This window comes from Triturus cristatus, chromosome 9, assembly GCF_964204655.1.
Source record: "Triturus cristatus chromosome 9, aTriCri1.1, whole genome shotgun sequence".
In the NCBI taxonomy this organism is placed as follows: domain Eukaryota; kingdom Metazoa; phylum Chordata; class Amphibia; order Caudata; family Salamandridae; genus Triturus; species Triturus cristatus.
Genome location: NC_140592.1, coordinates 310204789 through 310221847, shown reverse-complemented (window position 1 = coordinate 310221847; position 17059 = coordinate 310204789). Strand labels below are relative to the sequence as shown.

Sequence of the window (17059 nt, the reverse complement as noted above, 5' to 3'; positions counted from 1 at the left end):
TAAAGTACAGAACTAACAGTGGAAGCCCCATGCTGCATGGGCATCTGTACTGCTTGTAGTTTGCGTGTTTGTGGTTGGTGTGGACTTGCGTTTGTCTCATGTATAGATGGCTGTACTGTATGTAATATGTGCGCTGTCCAGCCGAGGCCTAAAAGAAGTGGGAAGTGACCACTGCAGAGCTGACCAAGCAGGAAGTGAGCAATTAAGAATGGCTTTGAAGCCATCCACTGGTAAGTAATGGGAAGCCTCAAGCCCACTTGCAGTAAATAGCATTTCTCAAAAAGACAGCACATGCTCTGCCTAGCAGACACCTAAAATGACAGTGGATCTGCTTTAATAGATAAGCGCACGGTTAACGCCTCTAGCCAATCGGACACAGAGAATGTTTTAATTGGGGGATCAGAGAGAGTCTAGAATGTCACCCCTGCGTGAGGCACTGTGCCTGTAAACCCTAATTGGAACTGCCGCAAGCTTAAAGTTAGCAAGTTCTCCGGGAAATGGGCATGTGTTCCAAAGAGCCATCTAAATTATGTACTGCTGCAGATTTCTCAGAACAGAAAAGGACAATCTGTGTGCTTCAAATCCTGACAACCCGCGTTTAAAGGTGCCAGTGTGGGCAAGCACTTAAAGTGCGGAGACTTGAATCCCTGAACCACGTTCACACCAGCATGCATAGTTTTCCCTTGTTCAATGTACTGGTACAAGGGACAAAAAGTGTGCAAAACTTCAGAAGTTGTGTGAAGGATCACCGAAGGACGAAGTTAGAAGTACTGTAAACCCTTGTAATCAGCCTTACAATGTAATAACAGTTTGCTATTATTTCAGCAAAACCCTGCAATGGGAAAATAGTGCATTTTTTTACCCTGTTGAACTAAATCTGTTCTCAGGTCTACCTATTTGTGGTCTTAGCATTCTACTTTGTAAAGCGCTCTGCCACTCCAGGTCTTGTCCAAGCACATAATAATAACAATAATACTAAAATGATAAATTCCTGTTGTGTATTGTCCATGGGGAGGATAGATAGGCTTTCTAATTTACCCAGCAGCCTTGTGTAAAGGTGATCCAACACCTTCGAGTTGAGTTTGTGTTATAAATAAAAGCTGCAACAAAGACAAAAGTCAGAGGACGGGAAAAAGGCATCTGGCCTTTCGGCTCATTTATTGTGCTGTGTGGGGGCACCACAATGGGAGGGAGGGGGAACAGCCAAACACAGACAACACTAAGGAGCAGACAACAGAGCCAGCTACAAAAGATGCACTCTGTAGAGTGGCTGAACAAAAAGAAATAATAGCTCCCAAAAGGGAGAGCAGTGTAAGGGCACATGTACGTGGGCCATGCTCTAGGGGAGGGTCAGATGCAAGAAGAGGGAATAAACCACTGCAGAGCTGGCTGACCAGCAGGAAGCACGCAATGTACAGTGGCCTCAAAGCCATTCAATGGCAAGTAATGAGCAGCCTCCAAGCCTGCTAACAGTAAACAACAAGTCTCAAAAAGACCGCGCATGTGTTGTCTAGCCGAGACCTAAAAAGGAAAGTTTATTTTGCCAGGTTGAAATGGCAGTTTAAAACCTGCACACAGGCTGCAATGGCAGGCCGGAGACATGTTTTAAAAAGGCTACATAAGTGAGTGACATAATGAGTGGGGCAGGCCTGCTAGCAGCATTTAATTTACAGGTTAAGCACTGGTAGAATCATTTTACTAGGGACCTATAAGTAAATTGAATGTGTCAATTTGGTGTAAGCCTATTTTACCATGTTTAGGGGACTCAGAAGAAGCACTTCAGCAATGGATAGCTGTGGTAAAGCGCTCAGAGTCCTAAGAGTCAACAAAATGGGTTCAGAAAACAGGAGGGGTGAAGGCAAATGGGGAGACCCTGCAGAAAGGGCCAAGTCCAACAGCTGCACTGCCTAATGTGAAGAGAGGAGCTGGCCCTTGACCCAAAGGACAAAGATTTAGGCCAAGCTGACTGATGCATGCATGGAGGTTTTCCACCACTACGCAGGTTTCTGGCTATGAGCCATCTCCAGATTGCTTGGGCTTGGTGGGGTAAGGGTCTGCACCTCGTGCCCCCTACTAGTTGAGGTAATACATGGTGGTCATATTGTCAGTCTGTACAAGTAGGGGTGTCTTCCCAGTTGCATGATCCCACTGGTCCTTGAGATTCTTGAAGGGGATGCATGTGGAGGTCTGCATTCAGAGTAAGGAAGATACAAGAGGCTATGGAGCCGAGGAGGGATGACACCGGGATAAGAGGCTTTCAATAGTGAGTGACATTTCCAATGGATTGATGAAAGTCTCTCCTCTGAAGGATATACTCTTGCCTGCACTGTGCCGATGGTGGCCCCCCAAGTATTCCAGAGTCTGAACTGGAGTGGAGATTGACTTGTGGTTGATGTGAAGACCCAACCATTGTAGAGCATCGCATGTCCAGTTCTAATGCCGCTGGGCTTCTTGTGAAGTTGACGCATTGATTAGCCAATCGTCTAGATAGGGATTCAGTGTCTCCCGAGATGACCAGCAACTACTGCCATGCACCCAGAACTTTTAGGGTGCTGACTTGAGGCCAAATGGAAGAACCTGGTATTGATAGTGGTCCTGCCCTACTACATACCTCAAAAGATTGCAGTGTTTCTTGGTGATGGGTACATTAAAATAAGCATCTTGGATGTCTATGGAACAGAGACAATCTCCCTGGTGCAGTTGGGGGTAGATCGGATTCAAAGCCAGCATATAAAACTTCTCGCCAAATCCATTTGTTGGCTACGTTTAAGTCGAGAAGGGTCTGAATTCGTTCTTGTCTTTTTTCTTCACCAAAAATTATCTGGAGTAGATGCCTGTACCCCATTGATTGTGGGAGATGACCTCAAGATGCGGACTTCTTCCAGAAGCATGTGCAAATGTTGGCTGGATGGTTTTAGTGGTATGGCCGGGGGAGGACTGGTGAATCTGAGACAATAGCCATTTTATACAATATTCACAACCCAGGCACCTTTTGTGATTTTTTTGCCACATTGCCAGAAAGTGTGAGATGCTTCCCAAAAAGCTCTCAGTGCCGTATCCTGTTTGCAATCATTGGACCAACCTTGGATGACTCTATTTCTAACTGTCTCCAAAATCTTGTCCATGCTACACTCCTGGTGCCAATCATTTTTACGCAAACCAGAAGTGTCATCAAACACTCCTGCTACCAAAAATTCACACCAAGGATCCAGATCAATTTCTTTCATGGGTAAGGGAAGTCTACTGAGAAAATCCGCTATGACATTTTTTGCGCCAGGTACATACTTCACCTTGTACACAAAATCCTGGAGTCGCATAGACATCCTTGAAATTCTCGCTGAAGCTCTAGATAAACCTTCAGTCGTCAGTAGTTTCATCAGAGGTTTATGGTCTGAACGTAACAAAAATTTCTTCCCCCATATAAACTTCCTAAAATGTTCCATGGCACATACACAGGCTAAAGCTTCCTGTTCTATTACTGAATATTTCTCTTCCGTTGGAGAAAGAGAACGAGAAGCGAAAGCTATGACTACTTCTTTCCCCTGGTCCGATATTTGAGATAAGACCCCAACCTAGACCTGTACCACTGGTGTCAGTCGTGACGATGGAAAATGCCTGTGGGTCAAAACCTTGTAAGGTGGGAGCATGAGCAATCGCCTCTTTAATGCTAACAAATGAGCTCTGACATGCACTCGTCCACTCAAACATGGCCTTATTTTTCATTAAGGTACGCATTTCGTAAGTCTTTTTTGCAAAATTATTAACAAATTTCGAATAAAATTCAGCCAACCCAAGAAAAGAACGGAGTTCATCCTTAGATTTTGGTGGGGATGCATTGAGAATGGCTTCCACCAGACTACTTTTTGGTTTGATACCCGAGCAGCCAATTTCATGTCCTAAATAGGTAACTGATTTCTCAGCAAACTTACACTTGCTGCCTTCAGCCACCAAACCATTGTCTCTGAGAATGGACAAAACTTCTCTTAAAATCATGTCATGGTGTGTTCTATCTTTACCCATAATTAAAATATCGTCCTGGAAGACTGCAACTTCTTGAATGTGGCTGAAAAGGTTTGACATCAGCCTCTGAAATACCGCAGCGGCTGATGCCAAACCGAAAGGCATGCGTTTAAATCTATAACAGCCAAATGGTGTACAGAAAGTGGTGAGATGCCTGCTACTTTTCTCTAAAACAACTTGATGATAAGCTTCTGATAGATCCAAAGTGGAAAACCACTTTGCATTCCGTGTTACAGATAGCATCTCATCAATCCTTGAAGGGGAATCTGGTCCACTAAGATATTGTCGTTGAGATATCTTAAGTCCACGCATAAACGGGCCTTGCCATTAGATTTGCGTGCTACGCCTAATGGAGAAACCCTTTCAGCAGCTTCTACCGGTTCAATGACATTATTATCTAACATTTTCTGAAGCTCCGCTTTCACTTCATCCCTGACAATAAATGGAATGTTCCTAGCCTTGTGAATCTTGGGAGTGGCCCCCTCTTTCAAGAGAATCCGATGTGTAAATCCCTTTAATCTACCCACGCTATTGCTGAAAACTTCTGGAAAATCTTGTAAGACCCATTTCTTAGTATCTTCCCCATCACAGGAGACTAATACTTGTTCTTTGCTATTCGGATTCAGAATGATGTCTAATGACTTCTGATCTTTCCATCCCAAAACTGATGGGCCCTCTCTAGCTACATACAACTTTCCCACAGCTTGTCTTTCTTTAAACCTGATAATTAGTGTTCTAAAGCCTAACATGTCTATTTTATCCCCGTGAAGCTTTCAGCAGAGACATCATTAGGTTCTAACCATTCACCCATTTTGCTAATGAACTGATTATTCCATATCTCTTGTGAGACTATGGTGAACGGAGATCCAGAATCAGCAGCTAATTGGACTACAATGCCCCCTAAAGAGACCATGCACAAAGGTTTAGATGATGAACTACCAGTGATATTTAGTACCACTTTCTTTTTTTGGACACAATTCACCTGTACTTCTGCATCACTGGCTGTTGAGGAACTATCATCATCTCCTTCTTGAACGCACTTTACTCTCCCTTTAGAATTTTTGTTCTGTTTACGTCTACAGACTCTAGAGAAGTGTCCTATCAGACCACATTCTAAGCACATAGCAGATTTGGCTGGACACTTCTCATATGCTGTAGAGTGTGAATAACTCCCACATCAATAACAGATCATATTGCCAACTCTTCTAGTTTCTACATTGTCAATTTTTTTCCCCAGTGAAGTCTGGTTTGCCTTTATCAAACCTTGTGTTTCCGTTATTTTTGTACACAACTTTTTTCCCACTCACCTTGCCTACAATTTCAACTGTGCTAGTTTTGTCATGAGAAAGTGTGGCTTTAGCACAACGCTCTGATAGTTCACCTTTCTTAACCATGGCAATGATGTCTTTAAGACAACTTTCCCCTTCAATCCACAACTTATCCTGTAAGGTTCTATTCTTAGTGTACATGACAACCTGGTCTCGGATAATCTCGTCATGCAGTTGTGCAAACCTGCACTTGCTCGCTAATTTCCTTAATGCAGACACATATTCCCCTATAGTTTCGTGTTTTTCTTGTTTCCTGTGGAAAAAAGAATGTCTGGTGACCCGCAATACACACAGAAGGAGAAAAATGATCATCCAGATCTAAAATCGCTGATTTAAATACATCCAGATCACCCTCTGATCTCTCAATCTTATTCAATTCATTGAATATGCGTAAACCTTCAGGGCCTAATGAGTACAATAACATTCTCTTTTTCCTTTCAGGTGAAAATGTTCCACTGATGTCCTCTAAATTTGCAATGTAGTTGATGAAATACTCCTTCCAGTCCAACCATGCTACTATTGGTTCACCAGGAGCAGGTAAAAATTATTTTGGTGAATTGATGTGTGGATTCGAGAAATTTCCATCCCCAGAAGTAGTATTCCTTGTATCAGTGGATGACGTGTTGGTCGGCATGTTAGTCAATAATGCGGCAATAGCAACCAGAAATTAATTTAAGTGAAACACAATTGGTGATTACACCTGTTCCTCTCGTAAACTTGTGAATTAACCACTTCCTCAAGTATGCAATGCTGTGCAATTATAATAAGTCAACTTCACGAAAGTTTCCCTGATGTACTCAGCAGAACCTAAAATTTAGAGCTGCTTGAGTAAAGAGCTGAATGTAACAAACATTTTCAAAACATGTTGTCTTCTTTCTTTTATTTTTTTATTTTAAATACCTTTGTCCTTTTAGAAGGGTTTCCTTGTGGTAATCAGTGATAAAAATCAGTAGCGCGCGTTTAATTCCCACCGCGCGCTTGCAATGTGAAGACTTCAGTGAGTGAAGTGTGTGAGGCGGTCCCGTTAGTATGCTGCTGTCATAGCAACATAATCAACAACAAAAATGTTCTCCTGAAGTGTAACGTGGTGACGCTTAATGACGCCTCCCCCACGTATGTTCATGTTCAGCACGCCACCAGTCAGATGCAGCTACGTAGAATTCTTGAAGCGAAACACATTCAAAAAGGAAGACTCGCGTCTTTGGAGAGCGCGACAATGTGACTGTTCAAGGTTCGGGAAGAAGGCTCGCGGATTTAACGAGCGCGGCAACGCGACTTTTAAAAGTAAGTCAGTTGCGCTATTGATGTTATCCGCTAGAGTACGAGCACATTTCCCATAAGCAGCACCCTTAAATTAAAAATAATCACGCTTACCGCATGTGCAAGCGGTCACTTAGCTGGAATGGAAAGTCAATTTCTCCGAAGTAGAGCGATCGACAGTTGCGCTCTCAATGAAGAGGAGGGGAGATCGCTTTTGCTTCCTCTGTGGACTCAGGGTATTGCTGATCCAGTTATTATGTGGGCGGTTATGGGTGAAATTCCATGCTGCATTTACCTTTCTTCTCTTTTTTTTTTTTAATCAAATAAAGTTATCCAAAAAAAAAAAACTCCAAGAGAGTAATCACTTCTGTATCCCAAATCGTCGCCAAAATTGTGTAGGAACCTCCAAGTCGTCACAAGAAAATGATGAAGTGGAAACACGGATAAAATGTAGCTCAGGTATTTATTCCAAGGGAGCTAAGTACATCAAGGACAAGCAGCTCCAAAAGTACAACCGATAATGTACTCCCGAACTCCCCGTTCAAGTAACAACATTCCAATACATAATGAGGTTCTAGTCATGGAACAAGAACCCACTTAAAGCGATACACAATCGCTACACCTTGCCACCCACAGAGTCCAATTATTTGCTCTCATTATAAGGAGGAACTGAAGAAGCAGGGGTTGTAGCATGACGCTTCTTGACCGCAAGAATGACCACAGAGTCAGGGGGTGGATCCGATCGGAGGAAAAGAGGATCTTGCCCTGGAGGCTCATATTTTTTCTGTAGCCTTGAAGGAGCTGTTTTGGTTGAGACTGGGATCAGAAAGAGTTCCACTGCTGGCTCCAAAAGACCTGGCACCAATGAAAGCAGAGGTCTTGAAGCTGACCGCTGGTGTAGAGTCTCAAATAGAACAGACGTGGTAGGTGTGGGGACTGATATCTGAATATTAAGTTTTGCCGCACCTTTCACCAGAACCTCTTGGAAAGTGGTGATGTCATCCACCGGAGAGATGCGAGGAGGTGGAGAATCCAACAGTCGGCGAATATCGTAATGTTGATGCAGAAGAGCATGTTGTGTGTCTTAATCCATGTCTGGAGTTTGTACGTGTCCTGAATCGTAAACGATGGCTGTGATGGCGAGATCGCCTAGGAGAAGATGAATGCCTTGAAAGGCGCCTGTGATGACATGACAGATGGTGCGTTTGGGAGCGCGATCTAGGCTTTGGTGGTGCTGCAGGCAGTGGCACAGGCGCTGGAGAAATAAGCACAGGAGAAGGATGAAGCAGAGGTGTTGTTGTAAGTGGAGGTGGTGGAGGGACGGTAGTAGTATCGGGGAAGAGGGGGAGTAGGCCCCAGAGTACTCCGAATCAGGTGACAAATACAATTGCATCCTTTTCTCCTCTTCCCCTGTATCCTCGACAATGACCACAGTTGACAGCTCCACATTGACCTTCTCCTTTATGATTATCTCCTCTGTCTCAATGTCAAACTGCTCCAAGGCGTCAATAGATCACCCCAACTCGATGTCGATTTTACAGAGCGCAACAACGGCGCACAAGTTCTACCTTGCCTCGACGTCAATCAGCCCTGGACAGTGAGCAGGATGGTACCGTACCTGGTCTCGACGTCGACTCCCTCAACATCGACCGGGATAGATTTCAATTTCAGGCCGACAATCTTAGGCCTTCCACGTTCCTTAGAGGCAGATGTAAGAGCCCTGGTAGAGGAATGACCCTCTCCTCGCTCCGAAGTATCACCTTGAGACTGAGCTTGCTGTATGCGCCGTTCTTCCTTGCCATGAAGGCAAATCTTCTCTCGCTCCCTCAGGATGCGATGTGAAAATGTCTTTACTGTTGGCACTGCTCTGGAACATGTGTCGATGGAAGGCAAAGTATATAGATGCTGTGAGCGTCTGACTTGGCCTTCTTCCTCCCACAGGCAGGGCACTTATCAAACAGAGATGGCATAATAAATGACAAAATGCCTCAAAATTCTGTCAGAAAAGGCTGTAAACAGCGAGAGGATGATGAGAGACGTCAAGTGAATCAAAGAAGACAAAAGTCCATGGGTGACTTTTGAAGAAAATAGCTTAAAAGGCAGAGCTCAATGCTCCAGGATCCTGTCACCAGGTACAAGAAAAAGAGAACTGAGGCAACTGCCACCTGCTGAGCATGACGATATACTGGTGGTCTTTGGGTCCATAAAGGCACAGTCACTATTTTAAACTCACATAATAGCAGCCTATGGGGCTACACTGTTCTACTATCCATCTCTTACTTTACAGAAAGGCGTTTGTGAAAGAGATTTGAGCTAAATTGTGAAACATTTTTTTCAAATTACACATTTAATTGGGTAATTTAACCCTTTTCTAAGTACAACCTGAATAATTTCTCCACTATAGCCTGTTTTCTAGGCTGTATAGTATGTTCTTTCTTAAGTGTTTCTGCAGGCCTTCCAGAAGAAAGGGGAACATCTGCACTTAAGAAGATATTCTTTGAAGAAGTGCTCCTGGATTCCCACACATGGGCGGTACTATTCATATGCTTATGACTTTAATGGAGAACCCCCAAGACAGAAATTTCAGTTATCTGTTAAGGACCCTAAGAGACCTCCAGTATAAAGATGACTGCTAGGTTTCTGTTCAATATAACTTGTGTAATTGGCTATATGGCTGAATGAATAATTTAAGCCCAATTCTCATGCACCTGGCAGACATATTAAAACTAATATATCATATGTAGCATCTCCATCCTATTGACTGTTTACTGCAATCAAAGCCCTTAGAACAAAATGTTTACATAGACTGCAGAGGAGACACAAACCCTTTCCAGAAGGATAACACAGAACATATTGCACAATGCAATTTGTGGCATAGCGCCTTAATGGACAAATGCTATGACTCTGTTTAGAATTGCAAGTCTACAATAGAAGGAACATGGTTATCCGTTGGAGTCCAACAGTTCTTGACACCCTTGGACAGCAGTGCTAAACGAGGGCACTCATCATGGATATGGCAACGGCATTCAGAGAAAGCACTTTAGGCCAATGATCAGTGAAGTCTATGAATTCTTGGTAACTATGTGTGGGATGGTTGCACGAGGGACAAGGTCTATTTACGGATGCCACGTCCTCCTCCTCTGAACTTAAATTTACTAAATGCAATTGTGCTGATGTGGGTCAGGACAACTGTTTGTTCTGCATCCTTTAAAAGTTTATTCTGACACTACTGTTCAGTCTTACATAATTTCAGCATCTCATTTAATTATAACGTCCCCGTTTATTCCATTCAATTGTACTGAAGACCATGTGGTGGATGAGCAATGAATAAAAACATTTAATCACCATAACATAGAGAATACAGCTGGGAGAGAGAGGGGAAATTGAGTCTATAGGTATGAACAGAGTAGCAGTTGGACAAGGAAGGGGCACCAATGGGTGTTCATACAGAACACAAGATGCACAGTTAGAGGAAACCAGAAAACAAGAGTTAATGCCTACTTACAAACAAGGGGAGCAACTGCATGAAGCAGAGTGCCAAAGAGGGTAGGCAAGTCTCACATTACAGGGGCAGCAGTCTAACTGGAGGGTAAAAGTTGGGGTGTGCAAAACTATTTATATGAGCTTCACATAATTTTCACAAAGTTACACATATACCACTACATTTCCCCAGCATCACAAGTACCATTTCTCTATCAAACGAAATACCAGCAGGAAATTAGTTTGATAATAATATTTCTTACTTGAGGAGAAATGCCTCTCAAAGAGACATTTTATACTCAAACCATGTTAATATGTGCACAAATCAGATTTTTCATTAACTCAAATGGTGAAAAGTTTACACTTTTGCATAATAAGAATTTTTGTGAAATACACCACTATACGTATTTGAAAACATGGCAAGTAAAACAAATGTAAAAAGATGGAGGCAGCAAGAGACTCACCAATCAGAGATGCAGATTTCCGGCTTGTGATTATCCAGAAGCTCCTTCCACAATCCTTCTTGAAGCAGGTCAATGATCTGCCACTTCTCACACCAGCTTTAAGAGAAGCACAGGATTTACCTTTAGAGCCTGTATCATCTCATCCTTCTTATTCACTCCCACAACACCCTCAATAACCTTAAACACAGCCACCCCATCCTGACTAAACAACCACCTCCTGCTAGAGTGAGATTTGCAATAGTCTAATTAAAACAGATGAGATTTGTAATATTCTTTCTTATTAATGTATATTAGAACTGTACCAAACAAGATGACTCTGTCGTAAAATAACTATCACATCAACATTCCTTGTATTCGAATCTAAAAATATGAAACTCCAGAAATAAAATACATAACAAGGTTAAGAACTAAAGGATCAATCAATAGGCACCTCTAAGTCTTTTTAGGCACTGTCTTCACTCCTTCCTTGACCTAGTAACGACAGAAGTATGACATCCCCAAGCCTCCTATAGGATCACTAGTTCAACACTAACTGTACTGGCAGTATTCATTTCTACACTGTATCCCTCTTTTACAGAAATAAGCCACGATTTAAAGAGCCTCTGAAATATGCGGCAGAATAAGAAGTACATCATTGTTTCCTGGGTGATATTAACAGAAGAAACAGTGGCCTTAATTTTTAGGGCTTCATTCAACTGGGTACCAATCTCTGATACCAAAGGCTGCGGGGCGAAGCAATAAGTTTAGGTAATATATAGGCTTTTACCTTTAGGGATTGCAGATTTCAGATTGAGTACTCCTTGCCCCTGCTTGTTGGTTTGTTTTTATAAAATATCTGCAGCTTGGGTGCTACCACTGGTTTTATAGATCATTCTGTTGCAAATACTTGATTTAGGAGCATATTATCCCCTAGCAAGATCTGGATTGCAAAAATTAGGAGGGGGCAACCTGGTTTTCAAAAGAGGTAACCTTCATCTCGTTTCTCATCTCAGCCAGTGATGTCTCAGTGGGGCATGCTGTGGGATGGAGGGTGGAGTCTGAACAATATTGTAACCTTTTCTTTGAAATAAATAGCTATGTTAGTTTTTCTCAAAACCATACAATTCAGCAACATGTACGGATATGGCTATGCTAACAGGACTCTCATGACTCCTTGACAATAACTACAACTGAACATTAGGAATCTGCCCTCTGTTTGTGCCCGTTTCTCACCAACTCTTGCAATATTCTGCATCCAAGACTCAGCTTCGGCACATTTAAAGTCTAGAATGTTTGAGGCTGACACATGCTCTAGAAGTGAGGCAGAATTTTTCCCCTAGGTCACGGTCTTTGTTTTTAGGTTGGTTTGACGATTTTTGGATGAGCAGTATGTTCTCGGGTAAGCAGAATCTACTTCAAGGGTAGGAGTTCTTGCCATGCATCCTTTAAAAGAAACCCTCATATTTCCACTAAGCCAACAACTGAACATCCTCTACTGTCCCCAGACGCTTCTTAGAGAGCAGTAATCTATAGGTTAAAAATAAAAGGTATTAAACACAATCCTGCCAAATACCACAAGAGATTACAAAGTCTGTTTTAGCTGCCACGAAGAGAGAAACACAAACCTGCCTAGAGGGCACTGGAAAGAGTTCACAATGCCTCCACAATGGGTACATTCACATCCACCCCGCCCCTCCCCAATATCTTTTGGAGAGGTCCATGAGGTCAAGTTAAATCAAACTATTAACATGGTGATCTAAGAAAGCCAAGTTCAATGGTTATTTCTTCAGTAATATTTATTCAGCACAGGTCACATACAACATACACAGCAGAATTACTTGATTGTACCAATATCTTATACAATTCTAGGCTTAAAATTTATTCAAAAAAGAGCTCTCTCAACCGTCCATTTCTGCAATCTAGCCTGAAGAATAACAGTTTGAACTGGGCACAGAGGAAAGAGATCCTTTGGCAGCAAAATCGATCTCATCTATTACCCTTTTTTGGTCGAGCATTTGAGACCTCTTGTATATACTTTAGTATATACTTATTATATATTTATATGTGTATGTACTATGTGGGCTCTGGAGATCAGCGCTAGGACGTGTCTGCTTCCGCTTAGGGACTTTTTTTTCTATTCAACTGCCTCTATTTAACTTTGATAGAAAACGACCAGCAGAGGTCAGTAAAATACCAGAATCACTTTAGCATTCTCTAGATTCCAGTCCATAGAAATTGTCTTCCACCCGTAGACAATAATATTTTTTCAAATCTTGTATTTTCAGTGATATAACCACCGAAGGCCCTGATTTTATATTAAAAACAGAGCTTTGGACTATACCATTTCCAGCTGAAAGGCAATATTTCTCTCCATGTGTTCCCATACCTGGCGTGTCACGCAGTTTGGGGCTTACTTTCCCTCCATGTTAAAGAACAGTAGATGTTTCAGCACCCAGGCTAATGTGTTGCATAGCTAAATACATATAAGGTCCCAGAGGCGACACAGATTGCATTGCAAATGCCTGTTGAAGATGGGACCAATCACAGCCTACCTCAAAGAAAGGTGGGGCTTCCCCTAGGGGACAGTTTGATACACTAGTGAGACATGGAACACACTAATCCAGGCTTAATGAATGCAGCATAACAGACATCACATTCAGGCCAGGTGAGTTATGGAGGTCCTACGACGAAGCACTGCTCCATTTTGGTCAGGGTGAAGGAAGAAAGGGGCAACCAGGCCTCGGAATTATTACTCCAAACACCTTGGCCTGTTGAAGTAGCTTCCAAAGATAATGGCCCAAAGAGAGATACCCATCTATCAAGGTCCATGTTTGGTTACTCCTACTTCAGTTCAGAAGCATCAACCATGGCCAGTAGCTGGCAAAGCACCTAGAACCGTTAGGAACAACCAAAGCTGTGAACTTGTCCCATGCTTGCTCTTCCATTTCCAGTCTTTTCAAGTCCTTCAAAATCTTATTTTGAACACTCAGCAACCCTTGCGGACTAACTACAATATAAAACTGAAATCATCACTTATTTGCCGTACAGTCTTGGTCATACCAATTCTTAAGCTTTTCAGGTGGACTTACTCTTCCTGAGGATGACAGAACGTTTCCTACTTCTTGGTTAAAAGTTCAATATGGTTTAAGAATTATGTTATGTTCCATGACACCATGTAGGCATAAATGAAGTACACCCTAGTGGACAACTGATATATACAGCACAATGTAAACTTTAACTTCCAGGTATGTTGTCCGTGCAATATTATCGCAAATATTCTGGTAAATGGATAGGGTCAAAGGAATGTGATCTCACTCCACCTACTCATTATGAAGAGAGTCACATTTATTAACTGAAAAATAAATTAATTCAAATGTCATTGGAGCAGGGGAAACTAATATTTCAGTTATTACATAGCCAGGATTATTCTTAGCAGAAGATTACTTATCAGTTTAGTTCCCTCAATCTGGTGGTGTTAGAAACCTAAACAGTAACTGCCCCAAAAATTGTCTTGTAATTTATCCTAGCATCTACGTTAAAATTACAATGTACTATCTTCGAGGAGGCTACTCACAACTCAGGTTCACCCCTAGATTCCTCAGAAAGGCTCTAATTTCTCATTTCAAACAAGAGACCCATTGTATGAGAGAAGTGGTATGGGGCGACAAGGAGCTAGCTCAAAGCGACCCTTCGGGGGGACCTGTTGGGCATTGCAACGCCGGCCCAACGAGGAGCACTGCCCAAAGATGAAGCATGACACCCTCTAGGGGGTGCGCGAGGGCAACATAAACAATCCCATTGACTGCCCCGTTCCAATACTCTGGCCCAGGCACTCTCCACGCTCTGAGAGATTGCACCTCTCTATCCTACTCGCGAATCTTCTCAAGAACACTAGCTCTATTGTTGAATTTCTAATTTCTCATTGCCTTACAGATACTTTGTGAGCAGATCATTGTGTTGCAAACATTAATGAATAACATCAATAGGAAGCTTACTGAGAAAAGGCTGTCAGTAGTATACAGTGATACCTTTCGTCACCATTCATTTTTTGACAGGTGCCCCGCCCCCCGGAAGTGACGTAGGAGCCGGAAGTCCCACCCCCCGGAAGTCCCGTCCCCTGAAGTTCCGCCCCCTGAAGTTCCGCCCCCTGAAGTCCCGCCCCCGGAAGTCCCGCCCCGGAAGTTCGGGCCCCGGAAGTTCGGGCCCCAGAAGTGCAGCCCCTGAGGTGGGGCCAGTGTAATGTGTGCGCCCCCTACCCTTGAAATGGCAGCGGTGCAGGTGTGTCATAGGCGTAGAAGGGTGGTCAGGGGGATGGCTGGGGCTAGCTGCAAGCTACCCAGCAGGGCCTGCTAGGGGTGTTTAGGGTTATGGGCTGGTTGAGCAGAGACTTACTTGTGGGCGCCATGTTGGTTGGGCAATCAGGGGCATGTCCGGGCATGTTCAGCGGGTGGTTGCGGCTGTAGGTTGGTGTTGCTTGAGCAGTGGCGATGTTCATTTGTGGAATGGGAGTCCTAGAGTGGTGCCAGGTCTTTTTTTTGGGGGGGTAGACCAAGCCCCCAAGGAGGCGTGCCTAATGCATAAGGGTTCCTAAATGGCAGACCAGGGTGTGGGGGCGTAGCCACAGACAGCCAACGGTTGGATTTCCAATGTCCCCACAGGAGGCGGAAGCTAGACTGCCAGTTTGCTGATGCAGTAATTTTGCCGCCTAATTTAAAAAAGTCTGATGTAAAATGCCAGTAGTTATGAAAAAATAATAAATAATAATAAATAAATATATAAAAGATAAATAAAAAGCAGCCAAGGGTGCGAATTCCAAAGTCCCCACAAGAGGCGGGAAGCTAGACTGCGAGTTTGCTGGTGCTGTAAATTTACCGTCTATTTTTAAAAAAGTCTCTGATGTAAAATGACAGTAATTTTGAAAATAAATAAATAAATAAAAATAAATAAATGTTAAGTCAAGCCATGGACCTGGTATCTGTGATGTCGCAACCCTAGACTGTGAGTTTGCTGATGCAACAGTATGCACCACATAGTTTTAAAGTCTCTGATGTAAAATGATACTAGTTATGAAATAAATATATAAATAAGACATGTTTATACAACTGCGGCTTCTCTCTACGTGGGAGTGGGGTGTCAGGGCTGATAAACATGGCAATCTTGTAAAGCATGCGTCTGGGTTTGGTAACATGACCATGCATCGTTTTGGAACGGTGAAGAGTGCTTTCACAGCCCGGATAGGGCTGGATGGAGCAAGTTCCACATAAGAGGCGGCAAACCAACCAGTCATGGTGATGTAAAAGGGTAAAAAAATGCTGCTGCACCCCAGAAAGAGCGGGATGAAACACTGCACCACAAGAGGAGGCAAACTAAAATGTAAGTTTGCTGATGTAACATTTTCAGCGCCTACCATGTGTAAGCCACACCAATAGGGCCTAGTAGGGGTTGTTTAGGGTTATGGGATACGTAAGCAGAGACTTACCTGTGTGCGCCATGTTGGTTGGGGCAAGCCGGAACATGTCTGGGCATGTTCAGGGGTAGTTGCCGCTGTAGGTTGGTGTTGCTTCAGCAGTGACAAGATGCATCTGTGGAATGGGAGCCCTCGAGTAGTGCTGGGGTATTGTTGGAGGTAGAACAGGCCCCCTATGAGGCGTACCTAATGCATATGGAGTTCCTAAGTGGTAGACCGTGGTGCAGGGCCTAGCCACAGTCAGGCAGAGGCGGGAAGTCCAATGCCCCCACAAGAGGAGGAAGCTAGACTGTAAGTTTGTTGGCGCAACAATTTTACCGCCTAATTTTAAAAGTGACACTAGTTATGAATAAATAAATAAATACATGTTAAGTCACCGAGGCTTGAAGGGGTTGATAAGTATGACAATTTTGTAAAACATAAGTTGTTGGTGCAACATTTTTCACTGCCTAATTTTAAAAGTCTTTGCTGTAAAGTGACACTAGTTATGAAAAGTGAATAAAATAAAATAAACAGATGCTATGAAACTATGACTTCTTTCTATGTGGGGGTGAGGTGCTGGGGTTGATAAGCATGGCAATTTTGTAAAGCATGAGTTGTTGGTGCAACTTTTTTTACCGTCTAATTTTAAAAGTCTTTGCTGTAAAGTGACACTAGTTATGAAAAGTGAATACAATTAAATAAACAGATGTTATGAAACTATGGCTTCTTTCTACGTGGGAGTGTGGTTAGTAAGTTTTCTGATGTAACAATTTCACCGCTTAGTTTCAAAAACCGCCTTAAAAGAGTGCTAAGACACAAAGAGGCTTCTACGTGGAGAACGAGGTGTCAGGGACTGATAAACATGGGAGTCTTGTAAAAAGTGGCGCCGAGGGCCTTGTAATATGCACAGTCGTGATGTTCTTAGATGGGACAGTGCGTGAGAGGCCGGTAAAAGTATGACATTTTTAAGGCGCGCATTTTACACCTTTGGAGTGTGCAGAGAAAAAAATAGAAATGCAACACGTAAACTCTTTTTCCATGAGTTTCCCGCCTGTCTAGGACACGACGAGGCTTCTACG

At 43.0% G+C, this 17059-nt stretch overlaps 1 protein-coding gene across 1 annotated transcript in view; it reads right to left on the bottom strand.

The window, feature by feature from the left end:
• The window catches only part of LOC146797808 (F-box only protein 27-like), a 76112-nt gene extending 60089 nt beyond the window's left edge, over positions 1 to 16023 (bottom strand). The window contains exons 1-3 of the mRNA XM_085627656.1: positions 16011 to 16023; positions 13421 to 13538; positions 10553 to 10648 (exon numbers count right to left, since the gene is read on the bottom strand). Of these exons, the coding sequence (XP_085483782.1) occupies positions 10553 to 10648; positions 13421 to 13538; positions 16011 to 16023 (227 nt within the window). The remainder of the gene's footprint in view (positions 1 to 10552; positions 10649 to 13420; positions 13539 to 16010) is intronic.
• Between the last annotated feature and the right edge of the window lie 1036 nt (positions 16024 to 17059).